We start from the raw sequence: 25,799 nt of genomic DNA, 5'->3' as shown, positions 1-25,799 counted from the left end.
CAGTTTTGTACAACTTGCTTTGATTTACAAATTTTGAGGTATAAATATCATTTAATTCGTGTACTCCGCTTGTAAGAACAAGCCGGCTATAAAAGCAATACGCTCGTTTAGCACTCAAATTCATTTCATCAACCCTAATCCATCAGAGCCTGGTCAAAGGATAATCCGTATCCTTCCCAATAGCAGACTCGATATCCTCACTACAGAATTCCTGCAGTGGTATAAACTCCTCCCCTGGGGCATCTGTAAACACCCCTCCGTACTCATCGAGATCACGTTTCGGGTACTGCCGTGCAGCAACCCAAAGTCTTCCGTCAATAAGTTCTGGGCTGATTGGGTGTTGGTGCTGAATCACTTTGACAGCAACTCGGAGAAGAGGTCGGATCAGAGGGAAGAACCATGCGTCATGGAAGGTATCGAGGAACCCGGCTTTGTCACATGTGTTGTGATAGAAGGCAAAGATCATCCGTGTACCGATGTTTGTGCCAAGTCGAAGACCCCGTATCCAGTTGTGTCCCGACATTGCTGGTCGGTCTTCTGCGGGAAGTGAATCATACACTCTGTGAAATGCCTGGTAGATTGATGCAGGCATTTGAATCTTGTATGGACGGAATCTTGACCCTTCTTCCAGCGCATCATGCCTAATAGTTGCCGTCATGTCAAAGTTGTCGTACTGAAGTTTATGGATAAATCTACTTGCGTCAGTCATCAGTAACAAATACACTATTATGGAACAGACCTGTAGTTATGGCATTCTGTTTGCGTAAACGCATAGTCAAAGTCCACTGCAACGTGGTATTCAGTCACATCATCCATGCCCTCCTTCGGTCTGGGTACATCCCTTCCAGCGATATCTTTAGTAAACTCGCCTCCGTTCAGGTCTCTCATTCTCTGATATTCCTGGCGCGCATATAACGTAGCGATATAAAACTGATCAGAGTCTCGGAAGAGGAAGTTTTGATCCCAATCGTCTTCTATCAATGATAATGCGGCGTCGATGAACTTGCGAAGGTCACTCAATGGACCTATCACTGTACCTGAGTTTAGAAATCGTGAGTCGCTATACTGAAGATCACCAGTGTCCGTTCTGAGTCCCCAGGTAAATCGAGGCTGAGATGAGAATGGAACAAGCCAACATCTTGGATCAGTTTCGCTCTCAGGCCAGCATCCCTTATCCGTTCCCCATAAAAGAGTCTGCTTTACTCCGGTTCGATGAAGCTCCTTGACGGTAATTCCACGTTGATCAGCAAGGCTTTGATCAGCCTCAGCCATCAGAGTGAAGTATCGCTGTATCATTGCCTCTGCCGGTAGTTGAGCCAGCACATCGAATCCGTCAACAATAATGACAAGATCGTCAGAGGCTCCTCCCGCATTGTACAAATAATCCTTGATGGCGCGCAATTTCGCAATATGTGCCTTTTGTGCGTCCAAGAATGTCTCTCCTCTGTAGCCTAGAATCGTCGGTATAGCGTATCGGTTTGCGAGCGCTGAAGTCACGACTGCGCATACTTGGCGGTTTGCGACATTTGCGGGGACGAGGTAGTGAAGCCTAGAGATTCGGTGTGAAGATGCTAGTAAATGGGAAGGGTTGGATGCATTCTTGATGTCCTGTATGCAAAGATCCGTTAGCTTCCCTGTGTCGTTCGATGGCAAGTTAACATACCAGGTTCCTACAGTTGAAGATCAGAAATATCAGCACCATTGCGACGAGGAATGCGCGGCCGCGGTTCTTCTGATTCCGATGCCGTTGAAGCTCCCTGCCCGGTGCGAGCATCCGCACCCTCTCTGACCACTCAGCATGGGAATAAATTGATGGATTTAGGTTATTTGTACTGAATAGCATCATCTTTTCTGGTTGGCCAGATTTGACTGTTGGAGGAAGCGGCCCATCTGCAGATGAAGAGGAGTCAAAGATAAGGGGTCAATTCGTGGCGCACGACCAAGACAATTACATTTCTCTACTCCAATTACAGTACGCTATGAATATGAAACAATTTTTACGTCCTCGCCCTTCCCTTGGCGCCGAGACCGACTTGGTCTACCAGTATTGGCATAACCGCGAATTCCGAGATACATATCACTGGAGCATGTCGTAAGAATGAGACTCTGTGTCGTATGGCAGGTGCGGCATCCAATATCATAAACTGACTGGTCTTCAAATTCACTTGGACAAGATGAGATTTCCACTTGTCGTTCGTTTTGAAGATGCAACAGACGTTCAAACGGCGGTCCCAACGGCTGACGGCCGTGCCATCGAGAATCATGTCCTGGATCATCCCTTGACATGGCTTTCTCCCACCAATAGCCATCACATCCTTAAGACACGGCAATTAAACCAAAATCTTCTTCTTTCTAAGCTCCGCAGCTTGCATGCAAATTCTGAAATTTCGGCAAGTTCGGGCCGAGGATCATTTACACCAGGACTCTTGATACAGTGCAGTTTAGAGAAGAAGTCTACCTGCAAGCATGCGGGTTACGTATCAAAAGACTCTGATACATGCCCTGTCGTGATGGCATGAGGCTTTTATTTCTGCATTACGGGCCACATTGAAGGCGTTGTCCACTTGCTGCCAGCCTAGGTCATCCTGATCTTGCACGATAGCAACTGGCTGTTCTCATCGAAGCACAACTCAAAGCGTCATTGGTCTAGGGGTTAGGATTCAACTCTTCCATTGAGAAAAGTTGAGGCTCGGATTCGAATTCCGGATGACGCACGCTTTTTTTTGGTAGTTTTTGTTCGTGAGTGGATTTTTGTAAAACGGGGTCATTAAGCGAGATGGAGTCCTGCCCCCCTTGGGATAATCCAAGGGATCGGGAGTAAGTACAAATACTATCCGTCAAGTAATGCATGGTAGATAACTCATAGCCTCCAGAAGTAGAGCCTGCGCTGATAGACAGGTATAGCAACTTCGGCCAGCCCTTGCGGCCTGTTAGATAAAGGGGATCCCTTTTACGTTAGATGGCTCCAGCCTTCCTATCCTTCTCTAAGCCCACCTACTCATTTGATCTGCTCGTGATTCTGAAAGCAACATCTCATAATATGGGTGCCTAAGAGCCTCAGCAGCCGTGAGTCGTTCCTGGGCACATACATTAGTACAAACTATCACATAGCGCCGCAGGATCATACTCGCCTTCGGGTCAAATCGTAGAAGCTGGTCAATTAGACTCAGAGCTTCGTCAGATACAAGCATCTCATTGTCCGGGTTGATGAAATCGGTCCAAGCTTGCTCATGATGTTGACCCAGAGCTTCAAGTTCCTCGTCGTTCAAATCAAGATCATATTCATTGACAAAGCGGTAGAGTTTGTCCGTGCCGAGGACTTCAGCAATTTTCCTCAGTTGATCAATTAACGAAGCCCCGTGAAAGAAAGGTTCCTTTCTGAAGATCATCGCTGCGAGCATAGCACCGAAGCACCACATGTCTATGCTGAAGTCGTATCGTTCGTAGCTGAGAAGAAGCTCCGGTGGCTTCCAGAGGCCCACGCAGGTGTCCAAATCTTCGTCGGGTCGGTAGAAGTCTGCTGAGCTCCAGCCTATTAGTCGGAGCTATAATTCGTCAGTATGCACCAGATCATGTTATTCGGAGTCGCACTTTTCTATTTTCGTGATCAATCACCACGTTGTGCGGTCTGACATCGCGGTGCATGACACCTTGGCTATGGGCGAAGTCCAAAGCTCTCAGAAGCTCGCGGGTGTAATATCGAATGTCCATGTCATTGAAACGAGGATACAGCGTTCGGAAATCTGTATTGTCTACGTATTCGAGAACGATGCCGATGTCGGATCCCTATGCCTCATAATGTCAACGCCGGTTCAGGACTGGGGCCTTGAAGGATATGCGAACCTCCTCACCTTGAACGGCATCGATGAACTTGATGATGTTGGGGCCATTTTCGAGATATTGGAATATCTCGAGTTCGCGACGAATCCTATCTCTGCTATCTTGCTTGAATAGCTTCATAGCGTAGATGCGGCCGCTTGAATCACGACACTCGAAGACGATTGCATGTCTTCCTCGCCCTATTTCAGTCGTGTTAGTATCTATCAAGTGAAGTAGACTAAGGTTTGGAATTACCTAATCGTTTTGGGGGCGACATATCATAGAACTGGCCTGCCAGTTGTCAGCAACGAGCCTGCAGCCAACTCTGCCCCGGACTTACCCGCCCCCGACTCCGGGTGGATTGGTGCCATCTTCAGGGCATTCAGACGCAGATCCGTTTTTTTCGTCTCTCAGAATCTTGGTATCATGATCGCCGAAGCTCGACATCTGATGCAAGGATGAGCTGTTGAAGCAGAAAAACCCCGCATAGGGCTGACATGCTTATTCAGCCAAAATACAGAAGAGGCTGGATAGTTACACAGGCAGCCTTGATGTCTCGTACAAAAATGGATGTACCTATTTGCATTGGCTTTTATGTATTGGTGGAACACGGAGACGTCTATTCATCAGCGTCGGAGTGAAGTTTGCTGATGGGAACTAGTCCAAGGCTCAACAGAATCGAAACGACGTGACAATGCTTCGCAGCCAAAGAATGCTTGATACAAGCAACAAAAGAAATGGAATCAGTTGAAGTGACAGTATAATAATATTGACTAGTTCTTTCCAGAAGTCATTTGTTAATTTGGCCAAGAATGCCAGTCATGGAAGAATTCTACGATCTGTTAGTTTAATTGTCCTGGTTACCCTAAAGCTTGATAGCTCGCCGGCAGTCGATAGTATGACAATCTTGTTCGCCGAAGAGTCGCTTAAAATTACGGCATTTCTTCATTTTAGGTTTGTCGGGTTACGAGAGAGAAACAGTTCTTTCGGAACTCGCCGTGAAAGAAAGCTGAAAGTTAGACTGCCAAGGCTGAACTTCTTGGGACTCTAACATTGGCGACTGGAGCTCATTCTGGGGCAGACCCAGTCACTAAGAACTAAGCTTATCTGATATAGGAAAACACCAGGTCCGCACAGATAACCCGTTGAAACTTGTGCCTCCAATCACTCAAGTCCAATCGAATTCAGCATGTGACACGAATATCCAAAAGCTGCAGTAGCATAAGGCGGATTAAATGAGTTGCTCCACATGTGAGAGGCGCAACGGCAAGTCTCTGCCGTTGGTGACTCGCGAAGCATTCTCAGTTAGGAGATGGCCGATGATCTGGCGCGCGCTAAAGGGGCCGTAAGGCCATGGGTGAAACTGCCTAACGCACAGCAAGGTACAGTTGTTTGATGAGCTGAAAACTTAACATGCAGGGGGGTTGTGGCTGCCCTGATCCTTTGTCATGCGTTATGGTTAGCCTGGACGTCCTTGATCCGATCTGGATGAGAGATGCAGAGGCCGTCAAGTTGGGCATAACGCCTCCCGTCTTCCTACGGAAGACAGTGAGTTACTGATGCACCCAGTCGTGCGGCTGAACACGAACTAAAAAGATGGAGGTCAGACCGATCGTGGCACTAAATGTTTGGTGTTTCGTGAGGGCATTCAGCCTTTTTACGAGGTGGGGTGCCGGGAAATAAGACATAGCCCAAACATTAACTACAATAGGAAGCCCCTTAATCCAGCCTAATGATTACCGCCACAATCGTGACTCCTCGCCTTGAGACAACCTTAAATACAAAGCCCGTGGAATCCTTCTGTTGGTTCGTCCATCCCATCTGTTTTGAGTAAACTCTCGTTAACAGCCTTCCACTCGTTATTCTTTCTCCGCTTCAACAACCAACACCAACACCTTTTTTAATAATACCCAATCACAATGCGCTCTGCCATCATCCTCGCTGTCGGCGCGACCGTCGTCGCTGCCTCGCACCCTGCTCTCGAGCGCCTCGAGAAGCGCGATGCTAAGGAGTGCGCTTCCGTCGCCTCCAGCATCCTCCCCGACCTAACCGCCATCCCTACTCCCGACTCTTCGCTCGCGAGCTTCCTCGCCAAGCAGACCGATGCCATGACCATGACCGATCAATGTGTCATCCCCGCCGTCACTGGCTCCATGGCCAAGGAGTACACTTCCTACGCCTCCAAGCTCAGCTCTTGGTACATCGACCAGAAGGATGGCATCTCCTCTCTTCTCGAGGCCTGCAGCGACGTTCCCGAGGTCAGCTCTCGCATTGCCGAACTCAAGGAGACCGCCACCATTTGCGACAAGGTCACTTGGGCCAAGGAGACTGGCTCTTCCTCTTCTAGCGGCGATGCTTCTCAGTCTAGCGACGCTGCTGCTTCTAGCTCCACCGCCGACAAGGGTAACACTGCTGGCGTCAACTCCATCAAGGCTATTGGCGTTCTCGCCGTCGCCGGTCTTGCTGGTGTCATGATGCTGTAAAAGCTTCATGCCTGGTGGGGGAATAATAACGGACAATACCCGTGGGTGACGGCGTCTTGGCTTTTCGATTCATTTGGCCTGGTGTACTGGTCTCTAGTTTTACTCTAAAAACACTCAATACAAGCGTTGTGGCTACTGCAGCCTTTCTGTAATTGCCTGACTCCCTTGACCATATACGCGCTTAAATGTCATTGATGCGCTTTTGTATTGACGTGACGTGCCTCTCGCCGAGCCATTATTCTATCAATGCGCGGCCGATTGAAGACAGTCTCGGCAGAGGCCCCGATTGTTTGCATTCCCCAGTTGCGTTGTTTGTAGACCCCCGTGCGCCATTGACACCGAATGATTGCCAAAATTTGGGGTAGAAATCTTGGTGGGCCCGGGGGTCATTAGCCGCGATTAGACCTCAGCATGGCTGACGCTGTCTGACCTGTAACTGTGGCAATCGAAGGGAATATTTCAGGACGAGATCAGAGTCCAAGCAATTCCATTCATCATGACGACCGAAAATAGGTAACAACCGTTCGATCGGCTCTGTTGGGCGTGGTCGTTACTCCCGGTCTCATCTCGGGCTTCGGTCCGTGTTTACTGGGTTTCTCCAAGACCATCAAATGTGTCTTAGATGATCAAATGGAAGTGCCAACAGACTGCCTATGAGATCGTCACTCATCCCATCACCCCCAAAATATATGATTGGGTCCGATTCTTGTTTTGTTGACAGTTCAGACGAGACGGGGGGTGATTGAGAAGTGGTGGCTGGGTAAATCCAAGCATTGCTAGAAGGCTGCTCTGCATGGCCGCTAGCGTATTGCGAGCCGAAACAGTACTCGTCTTCAAGCTGCGAAATCGGCGTCAAAGGTGAAAGAATATAGTCCATAGGAGGATACGATGTCTCGAAGTCTTATTTTGCCTGTTAGTAAGAGCCTTACAATGATGCCAGAGAACAGCGGCTTATGGGAAACTTGACTCACCTCTTGAATCTTCGTGCTTGACCTCGATATCAGTTGGCGTTGGAGAATATGGGTAGCTTGAACTATCGTGCGCGGCCTCAATGGAGACTTCTTCTTTTTTGGGTTGCTTGGAAGCTTTATTATCTAATTTGTTCTTCTTGCAACTATGTTTGTCAGTGATACCGTTTGTAGACTCTGAAAGTTGACTCACGGTGATCGACGAGGTCCTATCACTACACACTCGCACGAGCTCCATTGACAGTTGCTGCAAGGTGAATTTTGCATAACATCGCATCGGACCTTTCGAGATCTGCACGTTAGGCAAGCTCTGCGAGCCCTGCGCTTTCGGCGGCTATTTGTATTCCGGGCGTACTGCTGCACTTCTGTTGCTGCTGGGATATCTGACATGGTGACAATGAACAGTTCATAAAGGCTTAAAAAGGTTAAAATAGTAACTCGTCACATGTATGAAACTCACTGCGATATCTCACATATAAAGAAAGTCAAAGTTTGGCTGATCTGCAAGAGGTGGCGGGTATCGGACCGCAACACGGCATTGCACAACCGTGTATAGCCGCGCCGCCCGCATCCCCGCAAACCGCACCTCAAGCCGTCCCTTAACCCATCCTGCATCTCCCTTGTCGAATCAGCAAACCCTCCAGCCCCTAATACTCGTCATAATGTCGGACTCCCACGACGACTCTGATGGGCCTGAGAGCCGTCGCAAGAGAATTCGCCAAGCCTGCCTCAATTGCAGGAAGAAGAAGGTTCGCTGCACGGGTGAGAAACCAATATGCCAGTTTTGTAATCGGCTTGGCCAGCCTTGTGTTTATGCGGAGGATGGGAGGAGTCTTAGAAGGACGAACTTGGCTGTTCAGCCTGCTTTGGGGGATGTGCCTGAGGCTATCATGGTATGTGGTCCACTGTTGTTGGGTTGGTGATGCTGACCTTGGGTAGGATAACATCACGTCAAGGTTTGCTTCTTTAGAAGATCAGATATCAACACTACAAGCGACAGTCGAAAGGTCAGAGTCATTAACCTTTTATACGTATTGGTGAACCCATTCTGATCAAGACATAGACTGCTGCCGCTGGTCACAAATCAGCAGCCGCCAAACAAACGTACACACTACCAAGCCAACACCCCGGCCCCTGTTCTTCTTCAAACCCCTTCAACGATACAATCTCATGCCAATGAACGCCCCCAACCAAGCTCCCTTCTCTTCGCTGCTGATGTCTACTTCCGCTACTGCCACAGCCAACCTTACTCCCTATTTCACGAACCGACCTTTCGGGAGCGCTTGGCTGATGACACGCTGCCGACCTATCTTCTCTGGGGATTCTTGTCGGCGGCAAGACGATACTCATCTCTACCAGTGACCCAAGTCAACTGTTCCGACGATGCATCTAGCTACGCTGCCAAGGCTTGGGAGACCATAGAACTTCCTTGGACTGGTAATGCGCCGCCCGAAAAGATTTTGACAGTCATCCAAACAATTATATTGATAGTAAGCACTGAGGTTCCAGGTGAGTCAGATGATCATGAATGATATTGTTCATATTTTGGAAAAGTCACTAACAAATCGAATTGGCTAGCCGGTCTCTGTAGCCAAGCTCATATGAAGCAGGGTTTTGCTATCCGTCTTGCCCAGAATAATAAGTTTCACCTGGAACCCGATCCATCACTTCCACTAGCTGAGCGTGAGGAAAGAAAAAGAACTTTCTGGTCACTATATCTCCAAGACAAACTCATCAGCCTCTCTCGTGGACGATTCTCCGCCATCCGGGACGAAGAATGCAGAGTGTCTTTACCATGCTCTGAGGATGCATTCAAGGAAGGGCGCGAAGAAAAGACACCCTTTCTCGACGAACTGACGGGGGATTGTGTGGAGCAAGAAGCTATCGACGGATGCTGTGCACTTGGCCTGATCAATGTGATGGCATCTATCCTTGGCCGGGTCTCGCATTACGTTTTGCATGATACACAAACGTCACAGATGGGACTTCCTTGGTCTTCAACAGCGCCTTACGCCACTCTGTCATCGGCATTGCTCCAAGCAGAACACTACTTTGGAATGAATGAAGACCCGACAGAAAGTCTCAAGCAACGATGCACGGTCGATGGTGTCGTTGATCAACTACTCGCGAGCTCCTTCATCTTCGCCAAGGCTATGTTCCACTTGTCCCACTGTCTACTTCATCACCCATTCCTGATTCAACAACGGCTTCAGTCCGGTAAACAAAAGGCCCCGTCAGTGTTCATGAAGACGGCCTGGGAAAAGTGTAGGACTCATGCAAAGAGCATCACGGATCTATTGGATATGAAGAGCCAGAACGTGCCTATACTAACCTCTATTTATGGATATTGTATCATGGTTGCTGGCACAATTCATGCTCTGTCTTTGAATGATGAGAGAGACCATATCCGAAAGGAGAGTCAGAGACACTACCGTGCGGCTATGGAATCATTACAAGACCTGTCATGCTACTGGAACCACGCTGCTTTAATGGTAAGCCTATACTGCTTTTTGACTTACAAAATGAATTCTGACCCTTAGCCTCATAGGTCAAACGACTGGAAAGATTCCATAGCCAGTGCGAGACTCGCGGGCAAGAGCTTTCCCCCTCAAACGCCGAGCGAACTCCCGGAGACGTCAAAGCTCTTTGGCAAAGTGTCGACTACACGTCTTTGTCAACTCCAACGAGACCTGGGAGTCCGACACTGGCAGGTCAAACCTCAGTTGAAGCCGATTGGGCTTTATCAACGGATATGTTTGACTTTAGCGGCTTTGGTGGATTTGCAGAGGGAGTTGATGTCTTTAGTATCTCGTTTGTTGATGGCGATATGACTCTCGGCGACGAAATTCCGAATATGGTGCAAAATTGGGCAGCTCCAGAAAAGGCAGATTGACATCAACTTGGACGATCGGGTATGGAAAAAGGAAGCCGCGCTTTTCTATAAGTAGCTACCTTTTTATATCGCAACGTTCTAGCTAGGTCTCGAGGATGACATGCTAATCATGAATCACTACCAAACACAATACCGTTCTTTTTCCTCATATCCTCCATCACTGTGAGAACGCTTCGACTAAGTGCCCTCAAGTCAGCTTCAGCTCCCCGATCACCCTCCTTGATGATACGTCCAAGCTCCTTGGCCTCCCAAGTCAGGTTTAGCATGTCTGTATACTCAGGGCTGGTGTTTCCCAGCTCCTCAGACTCTTGTGATCCCCTTGGGATAAACTCCATAGTGCATATATCTGTGACGTTGGAAGCCTGACCACCAAGTATTTTGATGGTTCCTTTCTCACAGTAGATCTCGGTTGGTGCATGTGAGTCATAAATCTTGCTCGTGCGGGCCGATAGTGTAAAGCTCTGCTGGTGCTTGGAAGACTCAGGCGTGTATTGGAACACTATGAGACCACCACCATCAACACCTGTTTCAAGAATGACTGGGAAGTATGTCTGAGATGAAGGTTTGCCAAAGAGTCTGACTGCGAATGTGACAGGATAGCAACCCATATCCCATAAACATCCTCCACTGAACTTGGGAGACGCAACATTTGGAACGTTGCCTTCTGTGATGTCTCCAAATAATGGCGAATACACTGCCATCGAGAGGCTTGCCCCATAGATCTTGCCAAATTTTTCCGTCCTGGTCTTCTCGTCATCAAGTAGTCTCTGAAGTGTCTTGAAGTTGGGCTCTTGAATGTGGCGATAAGCTTCCAGAATGAAGAGACCTTTGGAGTCGGCGAGCTTGTATAGAGCCTCGAGCTCCTTCATGTTGGACGCGAAGGGCTTTTCCATGACAACATGTTTGCCAGCATTCAGCGCTTTGATGCCCTGCTCATAATGCAGCGAGTTGGGTGACGCAATGTAGACAACATCGATGTTGGAACCCTTGGACAGCATGGTGTCCAAATCATCGTAAGCTTCCACTGCAGAAACATCTTTGATTGAGGGCGTTTTGGAGATGAAATTATTTGCTGTATCAAGCTTCCGGGAGTAAACAGCAGAGAGGGTGAAGAGTTTGCTCTCATGGCATGATTGCACGAAAGAGTTGGTGATCCAGTTCGTCCCCACAACAGCGAGACCAAATGGAGCAGACATGGCGACTGTGTTGATGCTGGACCTTACTAGAAACGAAAAATATTATTTGCAGAAAAGCTGGACGTTTGAGAGCGAAGCCATGACTGTCTTATAGCTGTGAGTATGTGACATCATGGCGATGACGGTGAGAAGTCCGTAACCTGAAAATTGACATTGGTGAGACCATTCGGCGGCACAGCATTTGGAGTGTTGCCTCAATCTGGCAATTGTCGGCGAGTCTAAGGGAATAAGGGCGGAAGGGTGCATTAGTGGATTGCCTGAGGTGAATCTGTCGCCCATCTGCTCTTTGCTTCCCTGCAGAACACCAAAAGACACGAAATTATCACATCAACGTAAAGAAAGGTGATTCCGAATGACGCGTTTGCATAACAATTCGGAATCTGTCAAAATCATGTGGAAATTGCCGAGATGCAGCTGATTGGCTCGTGGATTGAAACCTCGATAATGCCGTGACCGGGGTCGTATAAGAGCCCGAGATACCGAGTTTATCACGTCACGGAAATACCGACACCTGGAGATTTCCAACTCTTACAATGCTTCAGCACATGCTCTGATAAAACTCACCCACCAGATTAGTTGAGAACTGAAGGATATCAGTTGATAATCATGAATGGTGGCTCGGATTTCCAGCAGCTTCAGGACTCGCCTTATCATTCCGATGCCTCCGCGCCAGCGCCCAAAACGCCTCGGGTCTTGGCGTGCAACCACTGTCAGCATCGCAAAGTGAAATGCAATCGCGTGTTTCCTTGCAACAACTGCATAAAGGTTAGTTGCAAAGGTTTGGAGGATCACATTGAAACTAATACGCCCAGGCCAATGTACCTTGCGTGCCATCAACGCCTGCTCCAGCGCGCAAGAGAAGAGCGCCAAATGCGTTACTGCAAGAGAGGATCAAGAACCTTGAAGCTCTTCTGGAGCAGTACACTTCCCAAGACTCGCCCAAGCAAAGTTCTGACACAAATGGATTGACTCCCCATGATCCGATGGAATTATCTGCCAGATCTTCGCCGGCTCAGTCTAACGGACACGGCGCTCAGACACCAACTGGTCCTGGCAAATTGGTAGTTCGGAATGGAGGGTACAAATTCCTGGATAGCTACATTTGGGGGAGAATACATGAGAACGTCCGGGATCCTGTCTAATATCCGATTTCACAGTCCTTGACTAACATTCAGTGCACAGATCTCAGAAATGCGTCATATTCTTGATGAGGACACGTCAGATGAGGAGAACTGCCATCCCACCGATTCACCCGCTCCCCACGAAGACGATGACCTTCTATTAGCCAGGACTTCCTCTCTGAGTATCAATGACCAAGCTCCTTTGCCTTTTCAGATCCTTCGCTTATGGCAGGTGTTTCTCGAGAGAGTCAACCCTGTAACCAAAATGATCCACACTCCAACTACAGAGCACCTGGTAATCGGCGCAATGACAAACCACTCTGATATATCGCACAAGAACCGAGCACTTTTATATGCCATCTATCTTGTTTCTGCCGTCACTTTGACAGGCGAGGAAGCAATGACGATGCTGGGCTTACACAAGGATGAAGCTCTGCAGATATTCACCCAAGGCCTAAAGATGGCCTTGAACAAGGTCAATTTTCTTAGGAACTATGATATGGTTGTTCTACAGGCTCTTGTGTTATACTTGGTAAGCCCACAGAAGCTGACTAGGATGTAGTCTAAAGCTAATCGCTTTCAGATCGCTTTAGAAGGCCGTAGTAATCATGATGCCGTATGGGTACTCAGCGGCGTAGTTATTCGCATTGCTCACAAGATGGGCGTCCACCGCGACGGAGAAACACTCGGCCTGACGCCTTTCGACACAGAGATGCGTCGTCGGGTGTGGTGGCGAATCGTCATACTGGACTGCATGTACGCCGCAACATCGGGAATGAACCCAACACTGTTACCGCTGGGTTGCGACACCAAGCTTCCACATAATATCAACGACACAGAATTCTCCCCAGAATCCAAGGTGATCCAGAACAAGCAGGGGACCACAGAAATGGCTTTTGCTCTGATTCTATATGAGATCGTTCACTTTGTCAAAGATCATCAGATGACCGATTTCGAACACCTTCTGCTAGGAGGTCAAGACGTGGAGCCTGGAACGCCCGAGTATGATCTCTATCACGAGTCGCTTGGAAAGTTGGAACATCTCGCTGATGAATTCGACAAGACGATGAGTGAAGTTGAGAAGCAGTACTGTGATCCGTCAGGAGGTCCGCTTCATGTCTTCGCACTGGCGTTGAGGCCTCACATTCTGAGAGAAGTCAGAACCATGGCGACACCGATGGATGAAACACCAGAATGGGGAACTGAAGTAATGAATTCTCACGATAACTTCTTTCGAATCTGGCTTGCGCACAATGAGAACGAAGTTGCGCTTCATGATCTTATAGCGAATGGTCCTTTTGCATACTCATCAAAGTCGCACTTTCACTTCGATTCACTCATCTTTCTCGCGGGTCAACTAGTCCATCGCTCACCGGTTGGTTCTTTTACAGAACGGACATGGAGCCTTTTCCATAGGTTTTACCGCGATCATGAGGAGCTTTGGAATCTATCCCAGCTTAAGAACTTTCAGCTCGCAAGATTGCTGCTCAAAGCTTGGGAACCAAGACAAAGGGCTCTCGAGCAGCTTGGGGCTCCCTTCGAGGTTCCTGAATGTGTGCAGAAGCTTCGTATTGCTGTCTCGCAGACTGGATTGTCATGGATGAGCCCTAGAGAGGTGCCCTTTCAACCCACGAATGGCGGTGGCCTAGGAGGTATAGATCAGATGCAGATGGGCACAAACGGGAGTGCCTCAACGGATATGTTTCAAAGCCCGACTATGGCTGGGGACTGGTCCATGGCTGGCAATCTTCCAACCATGGACAGTATGGATACGCAGACGCCAGTTCTTCCGATCTTTGGCTTCTTCAATAGTACGACATGGTAGGGTTTGTGTTTTTGGACAATGCGCTGCAAGAGTATGGGTATTTGGGAGTTGTGAGTCTTGCAAAAAATAATATGTATCTGTTATCTGATTACCAGAAACTCAAGTGCTCTCACTACTTCACCTGTCAATCAAGTTCACAAAATCTTGAGGAAGAGGCTTCTCCTCAACCCAGGCTCTGATACCTTCAGCAAACAATTCTGGAAACTGCAAGTTCCAGGCATGAATAGCCCCCTTGATAAGAACCGCGGTACTCTTCCTTCCATCCTCGCGCCCTTCATTACGAAACGCCAGAGCCATTTCCTTGGCACCATCAAAGTCATCACCTTGATCTCCAGCGGCGGCCAATATCCGCTTGTCCTTCTCAGCAACTGCTTTAACATCGTCGTGCTGCCACTTAGCAAGCCCGGCGTAAGCGTCATTGACCAAGTTCCAATCATTATTGGCAGCGATTTCGTTCTTTAGCTGGGTATGATCCTTGAGACCCTTCATCCAGACGCTGAGTGTATAAAAGCCGCTGTTGAGAACGAGTTTGAGACCGTAGTGTAGGAGGCTGGGTCTTTCTGCTGCCCAGACTTGCCATGGTCGGAACGGGGTTGAGCCAGTGAGGAAGGCTGATTTAACGAGGTCTGGATGTCGGCGGATTAATTCCATCGTGGTGAAACCGCCCAGTGAGAGGCCGACAACGCGCGCTTGTCCACCGTGGGCATGCTTTCGGATAAGATGCGCGACCGAGTCCGCGGCGAGTTTAATTGACCATGGTCCTATGTCTCTCGATTGGGAGTGTTTTGGGAGATCTGGGACGATTAGATGATAATCGCTGAGGTGGGGAATAACGTGCTCCCATTCGAGGTTGCAGCTGAAGAGGCCATGGAGTAGAAAGATTGTGGTTGACGACGTGTCATTGTACGACCTGAAGAAAAGGTCTTGCAGGGGTTTAGATGCTTGCGACATGATTACAGAGATGAACTCTGAACAACAGTATATCTGCAAAATATTATTCAGTCAGATCACGGTGATTGCTAGGACTTTAGTTGAGCTGCGCCACTGAAATGAGTCGGCTAAGATTTATCCGAACGCAGCATCCATCCCGCTTGCTCTGCCCTAGACAAGCTTGCCTGGGCATAACTAGCTCAAAACGACACCAGATGAGAATGAATCTGCAGGTACCAAAGATAATAAACTGTTGACTCTAATTATAACCGCGGGAGGACGAATGTTGGTCCATGATCTGAAACTACAGGGATTGGCCGATGGTGACCCAGTTGGACACTGTGGCCTCAGCACTGCCAGCAGCATGTCATATCTCGAAGGATTCATGGAGGGTCGCTTGCGCGTCTTCGCGTTTACCAGCATTCAGCTAATTAAAATCTTCCGATCCATCTTCGCACCGCCCAGAAAAATATTTCCATTCTCTGTTGGACTTGTTTTTTTTTTAGCAATGCAATTATTCACTGTGTCTTTTTGACGATGCAGCGTCGTACAAGTCGCAGTCAAGAACCAGGCTACGAGATGGCTGCAGGGCCTAAACCCACTGAAACAACGCTGCAAAACAAAGGATCGACGCCAATTCTCCACAATGCGGCGGCCTCCCCTGAAGCAGATCCGGAGGAAAACAACGACGATAAGAAATATCTTACAGGATGGAAGCTTCATTCTCTGAGCGCAGCGTAAGTAAATTACGAAAACTGATATTCAAGCGATTTCAAGCTTATCGTGCTAGGCTCTGGATCAGTCTCTTCTTATCAACGCTCGAGACCACCATCGTCAGCACATCCTTGGTCTCAATCACCAATGCCCTCAATGGCTTCATTCTTCGTGATTGGATCGTCACATCATATTTGTTGACATACACCGGTAAACTCATTGCCTCTTTCGCATGAAAAACATTTTACTGACGGCTGCAGGCTTCTTGACTATCTACGCCAAACTTAGCGATGTTTTCGGGAAGAAGACGATGCTTTTGCTTGCGCTATTCATTTTCACCTTGTTTTCTGGTCTTTGTGGTGCGGCAAACAATGTCGTCGACCTGTAGGCAATATGAACGTCCAGTCCGACGCCTTGCTGACAGCCTCCAGCATCATTCTTCGAGCGTTCCAAGGCATTGGTGCATCCGGTATCTACGCCATGATCCTAGCGATTGCTCCAAGTTTGGTACCAATCAGCAAATACGCAAAGTACATGGGCGTCATGTCGACAGTCTTCATCACCGCAAGCGTTCTAGGTCCTATACTTGGTGGTGTCATCAGCCAGCACTCAACCTGGCGCTGGGTCTTTCTTCTTAAGTAGGACTCTGTCTCTGTGCTCCATCGTGACTTGCTGACACAAGATCTTAGTCTTCCTGGGGGAGCCATCGCTTTTGTCATGGTATGCTTCTTTTTACCAGCTTCCGAAGAGTCATCCAATCTCTCACTTCTGAAAGTACTGCGATCAAAAGTCCGACGCTCGAACTGGGTTCGCATCGACGTGCTTGGGATAATTCTTCTCCTTGCAGCCTCTGTTCTTCTTGTGTTCGCTCTTGAGGAGGGAGGTACTCGATACTCGTGGAGCAATGCGATTGTGATAGCCACCCTGGTTCTGGCAGTTGTACTCTTCATCGCCTTTGGGGTCTGGGAAGTCTACGTTGAAAAGTCGCCAGGCAAGCAAGAGCCTGTGTTTCCACCGAGCATTTGCAAGGATAGGATCTCAAGCGCCATGCTACTGTACGTCATGCACCCTTTGACCCTTCCAAACGCAGTGGCTGATTGCATAGAACTACCTGTTTCATCGGCTTTCCTTTCGTCTCAATGGTCGTCAACATTCCGCAAAGAGCGCAAGCAGTTTACGGAATGTCACCATCCCGCGCTGGCATCATCCTACTTCCTATGATGCTGACTTCTCCTGCCGCAACTGTCCTCTCAGGTTACTTGACTGGAAACGCCAAGGTGCCGCCGGCATATCTGATCATCATCGCTGCGGTGCTACAAGTTTTAGGCGTTGGATTGACTTGCTCACTGTCTACAGATGCAAATCACATGCCAGATGCTCAGTACGGATATGAGGTGTTAATGGGAGTTGGGTTCGGTATGGGTCTGGCTACCGTCTTGACCTTTGCTAGGGTGGTGGTTTCTGAGGCAAACCTGCGTAGGTGACCTTTTGTCAGTTGGATTTGGATGTGCTAACTAACTGTATAAAGCTGTGATGATGGGCGCATTGACTCAGATTCGGGTTCTCGGTGGCACAGTCTCACTCGCAATCTGGTAATTTCCACGGGTCACGTCTCTTCCAAACATGAATTGCTGACAGGCTCGTAGCGCTACGCTTCTCAATAATCATCTGAAGCCGAAGCTCATTGATCTTGTCTCTTCGGAGCAGACAGCGGCTATCCTTGACTCCGTATCTGCGATAAATGATCTGGAACGGTCCCAGCAACTGGCTGTGCGGAAAGCATTTGCAGAGGGCTATAACCTGCAGAACATGTTCATGACGGCCATGTCCGCTGCTGGTTTGGTTGCTTCTTTATTCTTGTTGGAGAGACATCCACGTATAGCAAAATAGACCGCTAGAAGCTTCCATCTCCCACCGCATGATCTTTTTCAGGCATGGAATCTAGATGATATCTTAACTGAAGTACCCAAACCAAGATTGCCAGTCCGACCATTCATAGATAAGTTGACTGTGCGAAAGAATGACCCGCTAGTGGTCGTGTGGACTGTGATGCTCAAATGTGCGAATGAAACAGTGAGGAGGGTGTACCGTGCGCCTGTGCACCACCTCGCAACTCGGGCCTTGGCAGCTAAATGTACTTGAGTAATCAGCTTTATCTCAAAAATGCATATTCGCATATGTAAATGTCAGGCATCAACGAGGCAATGTTGGCTGACAGACATGCAGCTTGAATCTACCCGTCAGCATATATTTGACTGCCCTGCCCTAATTATCTCTTACGTCCTTATCCAATATTGACTGTTTTCACCAGAGCCACAAAATGACAATCAACGCTGCTAACGTCTTCGAATCCTGTATCTTTCTCATAAATATATTGGTAGCTGCTGAAGTGGCATTCTTTCTCATTATGAAGGTGAGCGAATTGACTCCGGTAAAGTTCCGGTTATGTGTTGATTGGCGTTTGTTTTATCGTAACCTCTAACCTATTTCTTAGGCTAGGATAAAAGAAATCCAGGAGTACTCAGAGACGTGGTAATACATGAAGAATAAATCGGATAGATCTGGAGACGAAATATATATGACGAAAAGTGACGAAACCACCAGCGGCAACGGGATTCAACAAATCCCAGAGACATCTCAACCACCGCGTTACGGTCGCGATCAAGGAAGCGGCCAAGAGGAAATGGAAATTTCTCCTTGGGGGCCGAAACAGAACCATAAAAGAAGCAGGCATAAGGTATCAGGAGCTGAGCTACAACTAGATCATCCACATCTGCGTCAGGAGCCCAAAACCCAAATCTCATCCGCCACCACTTCAGCGAACACAAGTTTTGCACTTTCCTCCTCTTTACCTACTACCACAAGAGCTATTAAAAGAGCCGCGAGTGGCCAGGCCAAAATCGATTCTGGTGTGGAGGTTTCAAATGCAACGGTAGCTTGGATATTCGGAGCAGTGGCGGCTGCTACAAACGGGGTGATCGCATTGGCGACGCGACAGACGGCTAAAGCAAGTAAAAGAGGCGCTATTGCGGGTGAAGTGGCGGCCAATGCGAGCAAGAGAAGCGCTAGAGCAGCAGAAGAAACCTGTTTGCTTGCTCAGAAGCATTTTGAGGCAACTGTCAAAGACAGCCAGGACCGGCCGCCTTCGCCTGATGCGTTTCAGAATATTTCCGGCACAGGGAAAGGAACTTCAAGCATTAAACTAGAAGAACTAGACACGCGACCAACAACGTCAGATCCTCGTGGCACCGGGACAGCGAATTCGCGACTGAACGCTCCACAGGCCATATTGTCACCCGAACTGCCCAAAACCCCTTCCGGACGTGGACGGTGCTAAGAACTATGTCAAACCCGACGCCTGGAAGACGAAACAAACTTTTACATCACTCGATCTGTCGAGTGCACCCGCGGAACCGATAATGGTCTGGCCGGAGGTTCCAACGTGCGAGTTTTGAAAGCCATGTAACTGTAAGATTGTTCTTAAGAATTGAGGAAGATAACAATATACCTTACTATAATATTGATTCAAATATTAGATAACCAGGCTACCCCGTGTTTGTTGCATTTCGTTTTCTTGCCCTTTCCCCGGGGCTATCTTTCTGTCGCATTTCTGGTACTCCATCCGTCCATTTCACCCAAGACTTCCACCAACGCATAGGTATTGAATGCCTCCTCCAGAGCTTGATTCGCGAGCCTGTCCCCAGGCAACGCTTAGCATCAACTCTCTTATCAAAATCCACAAAGATTTCCTCCAGCATTATCCTCATCAAACCTCCTAGCCCAGACTCACAGTTAATACTTTCAACTGTCCGCCTCACTTCTTTCTGCCAGTTTGCATACCATTCGTCTCTTTCAGAGTCGCATTTGGGCTTGGGGTGCCTTTTCGTATCAAGCCCGTACATCTTCTCAAGCATAATAATGCCAGTTGACCACACATCAGACCTGTCATCGATTACATCGGCCCTTTCGTCGAAGACCTCGGGTGCCTTATAATATGCTGTTCCATAGAAGTACTCGGACTGTTCTGTGTATTTACCCGCGAGACCAAAGTCTGTAAGAACAATCTGGAAGTTTTCCGGGTTCCGCTTCCTGACTAAAATATTACCTGGTTTTATATCACGATGTAATATGTCGAACTTCTTGAGCTGCTTAAGTCCCATTAGAATTTGTCTGAAAGCGGTAACAGACTCTCTGTCCGTGAGGGAACAAGCAGCTAAGCTCTTGAGAGGATATATCGGCATAAGTATAACGAGAGACCCAAAGCCATCCGTTACTATACCTAAAACTTCGACAATGAAGCGCTGTGCATATTGTCAGATCAAGCCTCATAAAATAATATAGGCAACGCACGGAATCTCTTTTCATGTAAGTGAATTCCTTCTCCACTCTTTCCAAGGTATTCTGACCATTGGGGTCGTTTTTTGATGGTTTGATAGCTTTTCTAGCATATGTCCGCCCGCTGGTGTATTGGTAATATTCGTAGACTGCCCCAAACCCGCCTTGGCCAAGCATTTTCCCTCTATGATAACGTTGTGGCTTGCGTAATGGAGACCTACTCCCCACATCATATTCCACCGGAGCGAACCAGGACGCACTCTGGACAAGGTTTTGCATATATGGGCCATCGAGAGGTGTCTTGTTATGATTCGGAAATGCGATTCGAAAAGAAAGAGGTCCTATACTTATCGTCACATTCTTCCATGGTGCAATGCAACCTGGTTGAAATGCAAGAATAGAGGTGCCATAGAATGCATTTGACGTGTTTTGGCCATCGAAGCTAACAAAAACCGTAGACACATCACTGCTTCCTTCCTTAATCGAACGTCTGGATAAAACGATATAAGGCTTAGACTGGCGATAGATACTTAGTTCTAGGGTTTCAGGTTCGATGAGGAGATCTTTTCCCAAGTAGACAGTGGATGTTGGATCGTCCCCTATCGTCCAGCGAGGTTTTTTGTAGTTAGGCCGGCTGACTTTATCAGGAAATCCATACTTGCGCCGGGGATGTTGAAAATGGATTCTCAGGTGTTCGTAGTCATCCCAATTCATTCCAAGGTCCCAGGTTTGCCAGTCAGTGAGCGGAGTACTTGGTTCGTGATGAAATGGCGCATTTTCAGGGAGTCGAAAGGCTCTTGCTGCGTTTGGTTCCAGTGGAAAGAGAACAGCAAGAATATCCGAGTACATTGTTATCTGAACAAATTGCCGGGTGCATCTCAAATGTAGGGACAAGAAGGCTAATGTATAGGTAGGTATGATGAGAATTTAGCGAATTCACCAGAGAACCGGCATAAAGAATTCATCAGGAGCTGAAAATGGGGAAGAGATAAGACCTGTTGCGATTGGCCTGGACAAGAATCACAACGCCCTGAACGCATGAAATTACAAACAGTGTACCACCTGGCAGACATGATCAGGGATGTCTATTGGTTGAAAATGGTGGGATGAAAATAAATCGTAGGGCATGATCCAATGGATTAAGCCACATAAGCTGACATGCATCAAAAGTCTTTTCAGTCTCACGAAGTACGTAACAAAAATAAAGAATATTCGTCTACTGTTGACAGATACGTTGGTACTGGTAAGCCCAATGCACGACGTCCTGGCACATATTTTAGATTTTGCAAGTCTGTTTTCTATCACCAGTGTTAAATTCTCAAGATAGCTAATTATGAATATAACTACCGATTCAAAGAAGATCACTTGTCTTTCGGTTTCTTTGGTCGCCTCTTCGATGTATCTTCTTCATCTTGAGTAGTTGTTTCTTCTCCCTGAGTAGTTTCTTCTTCAGGTTGTTGGTTTGTTGCCTGACCCGTGTTTAGGTTTCTCACAGTCGATCTTGACTGCGGTATTATGACCTTGTTCCTCTCTATACTCATTATGGACTATGGCTGTTAGTGCATTATTGGGACATTGGCATTATTACTAACCATCGAGAGGTAGATAGACTTGATTTGCCAAGGGAAGAAGGTTGCTGAGCTAGTTCTTGAGAAGATAAATAGAGGTTTTAATGGAGCATGGAGTTGAGATGAGAAATGAGTCTTTATGTAGGCTCTGAGTTGAAGAATACGCTAGACGAGTTGGAACTCCTGAGCCTCAAACAGCCCCTCTCTCATGCAGGACAATCCAAATCCAGTCACCAGGGAATCAACATATGCAGCACACACCACCACGTGTTGCGAACCCATTGGCCGCAGAATTAGCGGCGTGCCACAGCCTTCAAGGAGGCACACCAGGTCAGATCCTTGGACCACTTTCGCCTCGCCTATTCCGATCTCATAATTGAGCTGTACTTTGCCCAAGTTGGCTGGCTTGACCACGAATATTGAACGATTCACCAATGATGATGCCATAGTTCTATATCTGTAACCGAACCCCTTCTTGAAGATCTCATTAGTTGAACTTGGGGCTTGTTCATTGTCCGAAGGTTCCAGTGGCAGTTCATCCAGAAGTTCTCGGAATGAATCATCGACTTTGTGACCAAGAAGACCAAGAGAGCACGTCCGGCGAAAGGATTCACCCGAAAGTGGATTCGGTAGTGCTAATGCCGACAGCTCCTTGAAAACTAGCGGAAGCTGGTGGTATAAGCTTAGGTATTCGAGGTTGGCAATCTGGGCTTCGTCTCCCATCCGCTCAACGTCCACAGTGATCAACGGGTCTCTCACTCCTACTACTGTACCAAATATAATTCCCGAAGCAAGTAGTATTTCCTTTCCAGAACTTTGCTGAAAACTGACACAAGCCACTGTAGTGCCCATGGCTCGTTGTTGGTCATAAGAGATTGGTCGATCTGCTATGATAGGTGTTTTGTACATCTCCCAATCCGGAACCCATGATGGTAGATCCCACGAACCAGTTCTGTCTGCCACACTGACATAAGAAAGGACCTCGAGAGAAGAACTGGTCTCGATAATCTCTTTGGTTGAGTCTGTGTAGACTCTAGAGGTTGATTTCGTGTAATCGATTTTGAGTCGTTCGGAACGGCTGTCTTTCATGTCGGAGGCCGCTAAGATGGAAAACACTTTGTCCCTCGGATCTGCGCATAGTCTTGACCAGCTATGTCTCAAGAGGCCAAGTAAAGGCGAGGAGTCTTGAGACCTAGGAGTTCGCAAAGCTGACGTTGCCCAGTTGGGACAACTTATTGCCAACTCTGAAAGCGACGTCTCGGGGGAACAGAGAATGCTGCGATACACTGATACAGATAAGAAAGAATTCAAACCTATCAGTGCTCGAAGTCTTCGTGCTTGATACTTCTTCTTCATGACAGTCTTTATCCTGGGGTCCTGAAGAATTTCCATAACTGTTTCAATATCCCCTTCAGAAATGCAAAGCGCACCCGATTGTAATTTCCAAAGTCGGGCCAAGCTGACTTCCTGGATAATCCAGGCTCTTCGCCAATAAGGCGGACGGTACTTTCGCTCGCCAATGACAAGTTGAAGAGAATAGAGACCATCTTCAAACAATTCTTCAAGATCCTCTTTGCTTGAGCTGTCTAATAGGAGTGAAAAGAGTTCGTCTGTCGAGCATGATCTGATCAATTCGATTAATGACCTTGCCTTTTTTATTTGTTCAACGTAGTCGATGGGATCATCCTTTAGCCCAAGCCATGAGATGACACATGAGGCAGAGGAATAGATACAGCCCATCAAACGAACTTGCGAATTTCGCTCGTCTACATCGGATTGATTTATGCAAATGGCGTCGATCCAAAGAGAACGCGGCTTTGACTCGTGTCTCAGATAAGTCAGGGCTTCTTTCAGGTTTTGGGTAACCTGTAGCGTGGTTTCGTTTATTCTTATCGTCGCCTTATCCTCAGAGCTACCCCAAGCGTAGGAAATGGCTTCGTAGTCGATCTTGTCCTCCAGAAGGTTGAGAGTTTCCAGCTTGCAGCTGACCACAGTGCCATGGCTTTTTGGTAGCAGTATGCACACTCTGATTTCAGAATGCCTTTCATCAGAAGTAAGAGGATGGTAAAGGCTCATTGTTCTGATATTGCAATTTGGAGCATGAGGACGGAAGCTGTGATGCGATCGTTTCGTTTTATAGCCTTGGTGAGATTTATATCTTAGAATGCTGCGGTAAGGCAGCTGCATTATGGCCGGATTGGGCAGTGAAATGGAGGCTGAGTATTGGAATTCATGCCCAAGGCAGACGACTAACTGGGTCGACTTTGTGCAACCACTGAGTGAGCGGGATGGGCCAATAAAACGAGGTCATAAGTGAGAATACCTGAGTGCCTTTATAAAATATTAACATATTTAATTGTTTCATTATACTATCTTAAACTACCTGGTGCATGGAAAAGGGATCCTCGGAGTCGCTGGACAAACTATGTCTTTGTTCGTCCTTTCCTTGTATCACCACCCGGTGTGTTCCTGGACCATGTCCTGGCTGCGTTCGGCTTCTCTTTTGGTCGACATCTGTACGCACTACAATTGTTGACTCCAAGGGACGTAACTGATCCTTACTCTCAGACGAATGAAGTGTCCTGGGCAGATCATGCATTTCATGGCTCCGAGAGGTACCCGTTTGGCGAGCAGTGCCAGTAGTCCTCGAGTTCTCATGTCTCGCATATTCGGATTGGTTATGGCTAGAACCGCGGTCATGGCCTGATAACAGAGGCCGGAGAGTTGGAACACAAGCGCAGATGATACCACAGCACAACTCGCTGACTGACCAAGACGCCGATTCGACATTATGCCATGTGATATCCGTGCCAATGTTGAGGAACTTGATACGAACGAGTGAGATAAGGCACGTGCTAGTTCGTGTTAGTTGGACAAGACAAGCTCAGATATATAGAAGAAACTCACAATATGCCGAGGCAAAAAACGGACATAAGAATCCACTTTTGTCGCCGACCGAGCTTCAGACTGCGAAGAACGGGAATCGGGAGGACCATGATCAAGATATCGGTCAAAATATTGCCCGCTGCGCCGACATAGAATGAAGATTTGTTGAGGATACAGGTGCCTTTGACCGTGACGTCCCAGAAAGATGCGATAGGAACACACATAAAAGTGTTGAGAAAGATTTGAGAAAGACTCCAGCAGGTGACGAGGACTACGGATGCGATGTATGTCTTCTTATATTGGCGTACAGGTATAGCTCGGTAGTACTGGAGGAGAAAGATTGTTTTGATGACTGCTAGGGCGAGGTTGTAGACGACGGTTGAGAAGTAAAACATCTGGTTGCTTTAGCTAGGTTGCTAACTGGGTACAAGTCAAACCTACTCTCAAGAAATTACTTATCTGTTCGCCAGAAAGTGTAGATATATGAGAGCCAAGGCCATTTCTAACGTCTATAGCATATTAGTAAACTGTCAAGGAAAGGTTTCTTCAACAGGGCTCTTTTACTTGTTGCAATGATAGTAGCGTCAGCAATCGTCAACAACTGCTTGTCATTAGTAATATGATTTCTCAGTGTTAATTGAGACACCCACGCAAGCAAGGATCGCACATGCGTCATCGACGCCAAAGTTTCTCAGCATGATGGCCCGGGCGTAAACTCGCAGGGATACCACGATAAGAGAGATCGACGACAGGGTCGCCATAACAGCTATAGCGACCGCACCTCTAGACTCGGACGCATAATCTGAAGAAGCCATGGCCAAAGACGTCTTGTACGAAGGAGCGATTACAAGCACAAAATGGAGCACTCACCAAACTGTAGAACAGCGGCTTGGCAGAGATTTAAGTCTGTAGAAGACACAACCGACGCGAGAAAGTGGCTAAAGGACTAAAGAGTCGAGAAGCGAGCCCAGATCAGATCATGAAATTGTGGGCTGCTTACTTGACGCCATTTCGTCCCAAGTTATGAACGATCGGAACGTGCTGCCGTCAGCTAGAGCAAT

The 25,799-nt window shown here is 47.7% G+C and overlaps 13 protein-coding genes and 1 non-coding gene across 14 annotated transcripts; 5 read left to right on the top strand and 9 right to left on the bottom strand.

Moving 5' to 3' along the window:
- Positions 1 to 142: 142 nt before the first annotated feature.
- Positions 143 to 1,702, bottom strand: FMAN_13756 (uncharacterized protein; the record flags this gene model as incomplete). The annotated part of the gene is made up of 3 exons (XM_041833264.1): positions 143 to 692; positions 740 to 1,608; positions 1,664 to 1,702. 3 exons carry the CDS (start codon positions 1,700 to 1,702, stop codon positions 143 to 145), a joined length of 1,458 nt encoding a protein of 485 aa, XP_041683645.1.
- Positions 1,703 to 2,635: 933 nt separating this feature from the next.
- Positions 2,636 to 2,714, top strand: tRNA. The gene is given in 2 exon segments: positions 2,636 to 2,672; positions 2,680 to 2,714. It is a non-coding gene; the product is annotated as a tRNA-Gly (tRNA).
- Positions 2,715 to 2,984: 270 nt separating this feature from the next.
- On the bottom strand, positions 2,985 to 4,190 carry FMAN_13755 (putative protein kinase ck2 catalytic subunit ck2 alpha-3; the record flags this gene model as incomplete). The annotated part of the gene is made up of 6 exons (XM_041833262.1): positions 2,985 to 3,077; positions 3,132 to 3,545; positions 3,592 to 3,786; positions 3,844 to 4,019; positions 4,075 to 4,110; positions 4,160 to 4,190. 6 exons carry the CDS (start codon positions 4,188 to 4,190, stop codon positions 2,985 to 2,987), a joined length of 945 nt encoding a protein of 314 aa, XP_041683644.1.
- Positions 4,191 to 5,738: 1,548 nt separating this feature from the next.
- FMAN_13754 (uncharacterized protein) lies at positions 5,739 to 6,302 on the top strand (the record flags this gene model as incomplete). Its single annotated transcript, XM_041833261.1, has 1 exon — positions 5,739 to 6,302. The coding sequence occupies one exon, from the start codon at positions 5,739 to 5,741 to the stop codon at positions 6,300 to 6,302; it is 564 nt and encodes a 187-aa protein (XP_041683643.1).
- Positions 6,303 to 6,909: 607 nt separating this feature from the next.
- On the bottom strand, positions 6,910 to 7,660 carry FMAN_13753 (uncharacterized protein; the record flags this gene model as incomplete). The annotated part of the gene is made up of 3 exons (XM_041833260.1): positions 6,910 to 7,202; positions 7,274 to 7,416; positions 7,464 to 7,660. The coding sequence occupies 3 exons, from the start codon at positions 7,658 to 7,660 to the stop codon at positions 6,910 to 6,912; spliced, it is 633 nt and encodes a 210-aa protein (XP_041683642.1).
- A 272-nt stretch (positions 7,661 to 7,932) lies between these two features.
- FMAN_13752 (uncharacterized protein) lies at positions 7,933 to 10,163 on the top strand (the record flags this gene model as incomplete). Its single annotated transcript, XM_041833259.1, has 5 exons — positions 7,933 to 8,163; positions 8,210 to 8,277; positions 8,334 to 8,779; positions 8,849 to 9,762; positions 9,819 to 10,163. 5 exons carry the CDS (start codon positions 7,933 to 7,935, stop codon positions 10,161 to 10,163), a joined length of 2,004 nt encoding a protein of 667 aa, XP_041683641.1.
- Positions 10,164 to 10,270: 107 nt separating this feature from the next.
- On the bottom strand, positions 10,271 to 11,359 carry FMAN_16139 (uncharacterized protein; the record flags this gene model as incomplete). The annotated part of the gene is made up of 1 exon (XM_041833258.1): positions 10,271 to 11,359. The coding sequence occupies one exon, from the start codon at positions 11,357 to 11,359 to the stop codon at positions 10,271 to 10,273; it is 1,089 nt and encodes a 362-aa protein (XP_041683640.1).
- A 606-nt stretch (positions 11,360 to 11,965) lies between these two features.
- On the top strand, positions 11,966 to 14,305 carry FMAN_13751 (uncharacterized protein; the record flags this gene model as incomplete). The annotated part of the gene is made up of 4 exons (XM_041833257.1): positions 11,966 to 12,124; positions 12,172 to 12,483; positions 12,542 to 13,012; positions 13,064 to 14,305. 4 exons carry the CDS (start codon positions 11,966 to 11,968, stop codon positions 14,303 to 14,305), a joined length of 2,184 nt encoding a protein of 727 aa, XP_041683639.1.
- A 117-nt stretch (positions 14,306 to 14,422) lies between these two features.
- On the bottom strand, positions 14,423 to 15,256 carry FMAN_13750 (uncharacterized protein; the record flags this gene model as incomplete). The annotated part of the gene is made up of 1 exon (XM_041833256.1): positions 14,423 to 15,256. The coding sequence occupies one exon, from the start codon at positions 15,254 to 15,256 to the stop codon at positions 14,423 to 14,425; it is 834 nt and encodes a 277-aa protein (XP_041683638.1).
- Positions 15,257 to 15,772: 516 nt separating this feature from the next.
- Positions 15,773 to 17,839, top strand: FMAN_13749 (uncharacterized protein; the record flags this gene model as incomplete). The annotated part of the gene is made up of 8 exons (XM_041833255.1): positions 15,773 to 15,972; positions 16,026 to 16,159; positions 16,210 to 16,333; positions 16,381 to 16,587; positions 16,639 to 17,004; positions 17,055 to 17,425; positions 17,478 to 17,541; positions 17,596 to 17,839. 8 exons carry the CDS (start codon positions 15,773 to 15,775, stop codon positions 17,837 to 17,839), a joined length of 1,710 nt encoding a protein of 569 aa, XP_041683637.1.
- A 1,839-nt stretch (positions 17,840 to 19,678) lies between these two features.
- Positions 19,679 to 21,133, bottom strand: FMAN_13748 (uncharacterized protein; the record flags this gene model as incomplete). Its single annotated transcript, XM_041833254.1, has 3 exons — positions 19,679 to 19,724; positions 19,790 to 20,250; positions 20,300 to 21,133. The coding sequence occupies 3 exons, from the start codon at positions 21,131 to 21,133 to the stop codon at positions 19,679 to 19,681; spliced, it is 1,341 nt and encodes a 446-aa protein (XP_041683636.1).
- Positions 21,134 to 21,645: 512 nt separating this feature from the next.
- On the bottom strand, positions 21,646 to 21,879 carry FMAN_13747 (uncharacterized protein; the record flags this gene model as incomplete). Its single annotated transcript, XM_041833253.1, has 2 exons — positions 21,646 to 21,831; positions 21,877 to 21,879. 2 exons carry the CDS (start codon positions 21,877 to 21,879, stop codon positions 21,646 to 21,648), a joined length of 189 nt encoding a protein of 62 aa, XP_041683635.1.
- A 138-nt stretch (positions 21,880 to 22,017) lies between these two features.
- On the bottom strand, positions 22,018 to 23,928 carry FMAN_13746 (uncharacterized protein; the record flags this gene model as incomplete). Its single annotated transcript, XM_041833251.1, has 1 exon — positions 22,018 to 23,928. The coding sequence occupies one exon, from the start codon at positions 23,926 to 23,928 to the stop codon at positions 22,018 to 22,020; it is 1,911 nt and encodes a 636-aa protein (XP_041683634.1).
- A 298-nt stretch (positions 23,929 to 24,226) lies between these two features.
- On the bottom strand, positions 24,227 to 25,553 carry FMAN_13745 (uncharacterized protein; the record flags this gene model as incomplete). The annotated part of the gene is made up of 5 exons (XM_041833250.1): positions 24,227 to 24,707; positions 24,760 to 25,133; positions 25,180 to 25,247; positions 25,303 to 25,339; positions 25,389 to 25,553. The coding sequence occupies 5 exons, from the start codon at positions 25,551 to 25,553 to the stop codon at positions 24,227 to 24,229; spliced, it is 1,125 nt and encodes a 374-aa protein (XP_041683633.1).
- Between the last annotated feature and the right edge of the window lie 246 nt (positions 25,554 to 25,799).

This window comes from Fusarium mangiferae (genome assembly GCF_900044065.1).
Source record: "Fusarium mangiferae strain MRC7560 genome assembly, contig: FMAN_scaffold007, whole genome shotgun sequence".
Classification (NCBI taxonomy): domain Eukaryota; kingdom Fungi; phylum Ascomycota; class Sordariomycetes; order Hypocreales; family Nectriaceae; genus Fusarium; species Fusarium mangiferae.
The sequence above is the reverse complement of the archived record's forward strand: the minus strand, read 5'-3'. Positions and strand labels throughout refer to the sequence as shown.